This window comes from Lottia gigantea, assembly GCF_000327385.1.
Source record: "Lottia gigantea unplaced genomic scaffold LOTGIsca_2, whole genome shotgun sequence".
NCBI lineage: Eukaryota > Metazoa > Mollusca > Gastropoda > Lottiidae > Lottia > Lottia gigantea.
In genome coordinates, this window is record NW_008708400.1 from 4694919 (window position 1) to 4704300 (window position 9382).

Below are 9382 nucleotides of genomic sequence, written 5' to 3' on the forward strand. Positions count from 1 at the left end.
CTGAGACTGAGTTAAATTTTGGCTAATCTGTGGTGGTGTCATAGTCCTCATAAGAGCGTCTTTATAGGGTTCTCTCAAGAAAATTTTAAGAAAAATGAATTGATTTGATGCATTCTGGCACATATTTTGGAGAAAAAGGTAGACATTTTAAGTGGGGGTACAATTAGGGGTGCCCCCCCCCCCCCCACCCACTGTCATGCTTTTTTCCAGTAACAGTTTTTAGAAGTTCCATAGCCTTGTCTTCCTACTTTCCTACTGCCACTGGTTCCCACTATAGGTTTTTGCCTTAACCTGCTCTCGGCCTCATTGACTGATTTTGCTGCTGACCTTTTCCACATGCCCAAATCTGTACTGCTTTAATTATCATCATGTCCATACCTATAACTGAGATCTCTATTCAGAATAAATCGTACATTCCCGTCTACATACCTACTAGGGTCATAAATATTTTATTATCCTTTATCTTGTTATTCTTCGGCATCCGTACAGCGTAGAGTTCATGATTGGGGTCATGAACTGTTTGTTTACAGTTGAAGGTCACTAGCTGAAAATGGCTTGGAGGAGGCGAGCTCTTAGTTTATGTCTTGAAAATAAACACTTTAAAGTGGATCAAAGAGTTTTAAATGCTGCCGTCGGACGAAATAACGTTTCTGCTCAGCTGCAAAATCATGCATACGGAACATCAAGTAAAGGGAAGAGTTATGATGACGTTTTTAACCAGTCAATCAAAAATCCTGACGAATTTTGGGCTGAGGCAGCAGATCAGCTGGTTTGGAACAAGAAATGGAATAAAGTTTTAGATAATTCTAAATCACCCTTTACAGAATGGTTTGTATTGGATTCTTTTAGCTTCATTCTGCCCATTGTTGAATGCAAATTCCTACCATGAATGATGTTTATTTTGTAACTTATTTACTTTTACCAGACATAGTCCTGTAAGAAAAATTTTCTGCAGCCTACTTCAGACGTTTTTCTTTTTTTTACATTTTTATGTGTATGACGAGTTCAATGTCAATCATTGGTTATACAAACCAATATAGAATAGCAATTACTTTTCACGCAGTGCTGTTTTTTTCCCCTCAAATTTTTACACCAGGTGAAGATAAGATATCAACTCTTGACATACTGTCAATTTATACAGCAATGCATTGACTCTACATAATACATAATGTACTATACAGTTACATCATATCATAGATTAATATTTCTAACTTGTTTAGGAGACGTAAAAACTAGAACATAAACACATGACTGTGTTGAATAGGAGGGAAAACAGCTTAGCCATATATTCTAAAAATAGAATACACCTATGATACCAGTTTCATTTGTACTATTAGAGTTTGTGCATCATGCAAAAAACATACCAATATTTAGTAAACTTAAGGAACAGGGTTAAATTAAAATGAAGAGGTTCTAGGTGTTGTACCAGAAACATCATGTAGGCCTACCTAATTTACTGTAAAAAATGTCGGCGAAACCCAAAACGCGTTGTGTACCCGTGTAAGCAGTCATCGCTTTGACATTCTTCACAATCTCTGGAGACTGGCACCATCAAGTATTATCAATCCATATTTGCTAAAAATTTGGTTTCTAGGGGCCTCGTTTAAACGAATCTGTTGGGATATGTTAACACGTAAGAATCGTGGTATGTATATTACTTAATTCAGGTTTAGTGGTGGTGAAATCAGTACTTGTTATAATGCTGTTGATAGACATGTTGACTCTGGCAGGGGAGATAACCTAGCTTTAATACATGACAGTCCAGTTACTAATACTGTACAGAAAATAACTTATAAGCAACTACAACAGAAGGTATGGAAAGATTTGTTTTAAAAGAGTTATTCGGAATGATTTCGTGGATTGTTGCCACTGTCTTAGCAAAGTTTCTCCTATTACAATGCCAGCTTTACATATGATTTACCTTTTTCGAAGGTATCATTAAAAAAATGTCCAAGATGGTAGACATGAAATCACAGCCCAACTAAAATTGGCATATGGTTACAAATAAGAATAGCGTTCGTATGTTTCCAACTAAGCAACTAAATTGTGAGTTGAGCACAGATCACAGCTATACACAACCTTTAATCGCCATGATGTGAGCTATATTCTAACAGTATGAATATTTAGGTAAGCAAGTTAGCTGGTGTATTAAGAAAGTATGGTGTAAATAAAGGAGATACAGTATTAATTTATATGCCAATGATTCCTGAAGCTGTTATAACTATTATGGCCTGTACTAGAATTGGTGCTATTCATTCTCTGGTATTTGGTGGCTTTGCTGCTAAAGAATTGTCAGTTAGAATCAACCATTTAGCTGTAAGTTCTATAGCCTTTTTTTATACATTCTAATATGGACGTATGATTTCTGTCACTCCTGTGTTGGGAAGTGGGCGTATCAGATATTTGGTTGTCACAAAAGTGTACCGTGCATATTTACTGTTTCTTAAATTTGTAATGAATGTGATGGTTTGAATTTGTGACTCTTAAGAAACCAAATGCCCAAAATTGTGTTTGCTTAATTTTTCTCACAGAATATTTAGTTATATGTGCTCGCTTACAGATTCTATGGGAGTTGTCAAACAAATAATGGAGGTAATTACGTTTCTGCTACCTGGAGGTTTTTATTATTTACAATTCAACCACCTGTCTTAGTTGAAATGAAAATGTGTTCTTTTTCAAAGATACTTAGATCCATTTTATTTCCAGCCTAAAGTAGTAGTCAGTGCAAACTGTGGAGTAGAGCCCAACAGAATTGTGCCTTATAAACCAATGTTACATGATGCCTTAAATATGATAGAATTTAAACCTAATAAATGTGTTATATTTAACAGGCCTGGGGTAGGTATCGTTCACTTATTGACAAAATATCAATTGAAGAATACAAAGTTTTTGGTTCAAATAACCACAATCTAGCAAATCTTTTTCAAAAGTTTCATTTTTGAATATGAAAAATTCACTCAGTTGAAATATTTACTGGTAGTTTGAACTGGCAGTTGAAGTCTCAAAGCAGTATGATTAGAATCTTCTGCTGAATAATGTTGTTAGTAGTGCAGTCAGGAGCAGAATTTATTCAGTTGGTTTAAGACTTGTAATTTGATGTATGGATATATTAAATAGTTTGATCGTGCTCCTATGACAAAGAACCTAGATGTATGTTGGGAAGAAGAGATGAGTGATATTAAACCAGTAGATTGTGTACCAGTACTAGCTACTGATCCTGTTTATATTCTCTATACATCTGGTACTACTGGCTTACCTAAGGTAATGGTACATCTGTTATTGTATTAATCCAGTAAATACAGAAACTGGTCACTAAGATTATAAAATTTAAATTCGATTTTATTGATTAATCAATCAGATGACTGGAACACTAAATTCATCACGGCCACCTAATTTTACTTGAGCAAAGTTATGGAAGAAATGACGACAGATGTCTGGTTTGTTTGCTATTTAAGAAAAAATACCTTTGGGATTGAAGACATTCTAGATATACAGGTTCATATTACCAACATGCGAAAAAAATTTCAGCCTCGGATCATGTCTGCCTAGATGTATTATTAATATAGTATTTTACCAGGCTGTAGTACGACCTAATGGTGGACATGCTGTCATGTTAAATTGGAGTATGAGTAATGTATTTGGTATAGCACCAGGAGAGGTAGGCTATCCAAATATCCACGAGTCAATTATAAAATTTGTCTTATTCAAATAATGATAGAAACCAGGATTGTTGATGTGACTGAATTTGCAGGTAATGACCAGATGAAAAAATGCATTTTGCCCTATGGGACACTTGAAAACTGGTAATATATTGGAATTTAAGATCTTCATATTGATTTAGATAAATATCACTTCATAATGGTGTGTATTTTGATGATGTGGAGTTGTCAATAGAGCTGATTTATTTCTAGGTATGGTGGGCTGCTTCAGATTTAGGATGGGTAGTAGGACATTCCTATATTGCTTATGCTCCTTTATTAAATGGTAGCACCAGTGTTATTTATGAGGTATTTTTATACGCCCACACGTAAGATGGGTGTATATTGTAATCACCCTGTCGGTCGGTCCGTCCATCCGTTCAAATTTGGTTCGTGCTCAGTGTACAGGCTACAATTCTTTACAGATTCTTTTGATTTTGATTTTGTTTGTTAATGTCATTATGAAGATGATCCCTATTGATTTTCGTGATGATCGGATTATTTAGATAAACAGTTTTTCACAACATTTTTAAAATCAATATTAATAACCCCAAATGCATCAAATCAAATTATCAAATCACTCTGCTCTGATGTCTTAAATCTTTTAAGATATTTTATCAGAGTGACTTGATAATTTGATTTGATACATTTGAGGTTATTAATATTGATTTTGAAAATGTGAAAAACTCAGCATAAATAACTGACAGTAAATATATATATATGAATAAATTCACCCTACAGATCTTTGAAATGAGAAAATTCATATTTTGGCTACTTTTAAGACTCAATTATCATTTCTGACAGCTGCCAGTGGGTGTATGTTACCGTGCCTGGCAAGCTATCTTTTACTCATTTATCTTGCAGGGCTTAGTTTGAATATCACATTATTCATGGACAATTTAATCTGTATTATGTACATGTAATTTTCAGCAAATGTAGTCAAATTTTGTATCTAGAAATTCAACGGTCGGTGTTTAAGGTTCAAATCTTTTTATTTTGTCAAGTGAATATATTTTCAGGGCAAACCAGTTGGAACACCTGATGCTGGTAAATTTTTTCAAGTTATTAAAGATCATAATATAAATGGTATGTTTACAGCACCAACTGCATTACGTGCTATCAGAGCTGCTGTAAGTTGAATTTTTTTTTTTGATTTTGTTAGGTTAGTGATTTTGAGTTGGGGTAGACTGTTAACTGAGTATTTGAGACTTGATAATGAATATTAGGCAATGGAATTTCATAGTTGTTTATCTGTTTGAGATCACAAACAGGTGGAAGTATCAAACTCTATGCCTACATGAAAAGAAATATTTGTGAGTTGCTGTATATTTATGAATACTAAATACAGTCCCTTTCAGCCATGAAGGCTGAAAATATATTTGTCTTATCTCTGATCAAAATTACTAATTTCTTGATTGTTGGTTGAAATAAAAATGCTATGAAGTTTCATACATTCTTTCACATGTTAAACAGGTGATAGTGCCATATTCTTCTACATGTTTTTATGAAGGCATAAGTATACAAATATGAATTTGAAACGTAATGTGCTTAACAAAAATTATTTGGACAAAAAAGAAACTATTTTATTATTTTAAAACCTTGTTAAAACTTTTTGCCATATTGTATTATTAAAGGAAAAGTTAGGCGATGTAAGTTTGGTGTGAAGTAACAAATTTGAAAAAGGGAAACATTTAGATAACGATATTTATCATTCATAAATATTGGCTTACTAATGTCAAGCAGAGATACTTATTGTGCACATCCAAATTCCAATATAAATCAGTCTATTATATAGTTCCATTACCATTTTTACCTCAAAATAAAGTTCAGTGTTCTCTTTATCATTTGATACAGACCTGTTTGTGCACAATGTATTAGTTTGACTATTCCATACTCTCAATAGACCATTATCAGTTGACCATAAAAATTGTTGTTTGAATATTTCCCATGATCTGGATTGTTTGACCCATGAGGATGATTATTAACGAAGTTATTTTCTCACCAATTATTAACTTTAAAAGGAAATGCTATGATCATTCTATATTTTTATGGCAGATGGGTCAGTTTCTCATTTGTAAATTAGATACACATAACATACTGGCAATATGCTCTTTTCAATGGAATTGTTGGGTCTTTACTAGTTCTTTGTATTTATCATGGCAGCCACAAATCTTACGTGTATATGACAGACTACTGAATATTTAGAACATCACATTATACACAAATCATTAATTACTTTTAATCTAATTACTTAATTCTTAATCCCTTTAGTTTAAAAAAAAAAAGTTAAAAATGCCATTCTCTTGAAACTTGTTTATTTCCTGATTGTTTGTTTGATTAATTCTGCACAGTGTGTAATATTTTTATTCCTAATACAATCACTACCTGATGTGAAACTGAATTTGGACATTCCAATTTTCTTTCATGAACGTTATTGGATGGTTTCATATATTTTGATTTTTCAAAACTAATTCACTAGAATTAACATAACTGAGTGAAATTTAATGTCTAGTGGTTTCAAACTAGTCCTGATCAGGATTGTGTACCTGAAGCATGTGTTGGCAGCATAGGCTCTTGTCAATTTGACATAATTGAATTTTTAAATAATTATTATGCCATCATAAACTTATGGTTTAAATGGATATGTTCATAAGAGCTTTCTAAATGTGTCAGTAGCTATACAGAATTGATGAATACCTTCATGAAATTTTTAAGTACAACTTTTATCAACATTTATAAATTAATATGAAACAGAGATATGACCAATGTTATTTCAAGATGTTTCACTGATTCACACTTCAGTTTATAAAATTTTTCAATAATAAGATTTAACTATTTTTGTAGGACTCAGAAGGTGAAATAAGTAAGAAATATCTTCCATTTACTGAGTAAGTCTTGCAATTATATTTTGAATGAAATGTAACTATCATAGTTGGATATTGAAATTGTTTGATTGTAAACAAAGAAAGGTTTATGAATTTATTTACTACAAATAGGCATCCCATGGCTTTGATATCAGAAGAAATATGGGTCAGTTGTTTTTTTTATCAAGATAGGATGTTCATTAAATTTGTCGAAATAAATTCAATTTCAGTTTTCGAGCATTATTTGTAGCAGGTGAACACTGTGATCATGAAACTATGGAATGGACTCGGAAAGCTTTTGATTGTCCTGTTCTAGATAACTGGTGGCAGACAGGTAAAAATTTAATGCTTCGCCCTAAAAATTAGTCATTTTTAAAGCTTTTTCATGTTTTTTTATCTAAAAGACTGCATAGAGAAGTTGGTAACTTTGGTAATATATTCAGATGTTACTGTCATATTTAAGTGTCTTATAATTGGTAAAATCTGATTTACTAATAAGAGTAGTTTGACATTTGAGTAGGATTCTGTTTTTTTATATAATTTGAGGTGGGAAGGTGCAGGTGGGTGAAATCACTATGTTATGTAATGCCTCGAAGCCTAGTGTTAAGATGATCAATACTGTATGTATATTGTAGAAACTGGCTGTCCAATGAGTGCTACATGTGTTGGTCTTGGTATGGATAGTTATCCAACACCAGGTGTAGCTGGTAAACCTGTACCAGGATGGAATAGTAAGTATTATTGTCTCCCCTTAGTGTGTCAAGGGAGGTAATAACATTTGCAGTTAATAATTCCCCAATCCAGAATAGATTGTTTAGAATATAAGTTTCAAATCATGCAATTAAATACAATGTGTAACAAATGCAATAAGGGATAACAATAGAAATTGACTGAATCACTGGTGCATTTATACATTTAGTATATAGAATTATTGAGGATTGAAACAACTTCTCTGGATGAAGATTACTATGATATACTACATTGGCAATAACATGAAATGAAATGAATGGAGTTTTATGTTCTACTACTACATTGGCAAAGATAGGAATCCACAAATTCATATCTCCACACATATGTCCCTCTTGGGGATATGATTTTACAGTATTATATTAATTGAATATTTTAGTACATGTTTTAAGACCTGATGGAACAGAATGTAATGATAATGAATTTGGACAAATTGCAGTCAAGTAAGTAAGATAAAATAATAGATGTACTTTTATATAAAAGAATCTTGCTCGAGTCAAGCCAGCAATTGTTCTTTAGTCAATTCATGTCCAGTATACCATTTTCACAATACTTTCATTTTAAAATTTGACACGAATATATTTTTTCTTGTCTTGTGATAGATATAAATGTATTGGGATATGGAGACCTATGCTCTCTTATCTCATCTGATTCTGTATAATTAGTTTAATAATAGGTTGATTTCTATTACAGATTACCTCTTCCACCAGCAGCTTTCTCTACACTTTATAAAAGTGAAGATAGATTTCTGAACACCTACTTTAAAACTATTCCTGTAAGTCAAATCTTATTTCTGCTAAATGACTAGGGCATCATAGGTCAAGATAATACCTCCAGACTTTCAACCAAGTTTCCCCTTGTCAGTGATGTGGATCAAAATGACATAAAACAGTATGAAGTTGATCTAATGGGACATTAAACCGAGGTCTTGTGTGAAGCTGTGCATGTTTAAGAACACCTTGAACATTCGGAAAATAAAAAATAGTACACTGATGCCACTCTCCTGGAAAAGTTTCCCACATTGTGTTACATTTCATTACAAGCTGAAAAATTAGGATGTTATTTTTTCATTTATCTTTAATGCAATTTTTGGAATACAAAGATATCCTTGTTATGGAATTATTATGAGAACAGTTGAAGGCAAAGAAGATCAGGTTTTGTGAACAGCTTTCATCAGATCTTCAAAACAGGACAAAATGTAATAATAATGATACTATGGATTCTAATAACTAGACTGTATAATTTCAGGGGTATTATGATACTAGATTCTGATAACTAGACTGTATAATTTCAGGGTTATTATGATACTATGGATTCTGATAACTAGACTGTATAATTTCAGGGTTGTTATGATACTATAGATTCTGATAACTAGACTGTATAATTTCAGGGTTGTTATGATACTATAGACTCTGATAACTAGACTGTATAATTTCAGGGTTATTATGATACTATAGATTCTGATAACTAGACTGTATAATTTCAGGGTTATTATGATACTATGGATTCTGATAACTAGATTGTATAATTTCAGGGTTATTATGATACTATAGATTCTGATAACTAGACTGTATAATTTCAGGGTTATTATGATACTATAGATTCTGATAACTAGACTGTATAATTTCAGGGTTGTTATGATACTATAGACTCTGATAACTAGACTGTATAATTTCAGGGTTATTATGATACTATGGATTCAGGATTCCGAGATGAGAAAGGGTATATAGCTGTAATGGCTAGAACTGATGATGTTATCAATGTAGCAGGACATAGACTATCTACAGGGTCTCTTGAGGAAGCTATTTTAGAAAATAAAGATATTGTTGAAACGGCTGTTATTGGGGTCAAAGATGAATTAAAGGGGCAGGTCCCTGTAGCTTTATGTGTTATTAAACAAGGTAGGTTTATGTCCTGTAATATTATTGATATCAGATATGCTGTATTTTTTCATGTTTTCCACATCTGTAGCAGAAAAGAAGTGTGTAAGGAAACAAAATCAATGCAAATTCAGCTAGTTTCACATAAAAAAAGTAAATTAGACATTTTGTAAGCATGAACTTTGCTTATACA

General features: G+C 32.4%; 1 protein-coding gene across 1 annotated transcript; it reads left to right on the forward strand.

The window, feature by feature from the left end:
• Window positions 1–543: 543 nt before the first annotated feature.
• Window positions 544–9362, forward strand: LOTGIDRAFT_208987 (hypothetical protein; the record flags this gene model as incomplete). Its single annotated transcript, XM_009053427.1, has 14 exons — window positions 544–828; window positions 1668–1812; window positions 2128–2316; window positions 2707–2838; window positions 3118–3261; window positions 3578–3658; window positions 3912–4007; window positions 4718–4828; window positions 6543–6586; window positions 6793–6896; window positions 7198–7293; window positions 7689–7752; window positions 8003–8084; window positions 8988–9362. The coding sequence occupies exons 1-14, from the start codon at window positions 551–553 to the stop codon at window positions 9360–9362; spliced, it is 1941 nt and encodes a 646-aa protein (XP_009051675.1). The 5' UTR covers window positions 544–550.
• Between the last annotated feature and the right edge of the window lie 20 nt (window positions 9363–9382).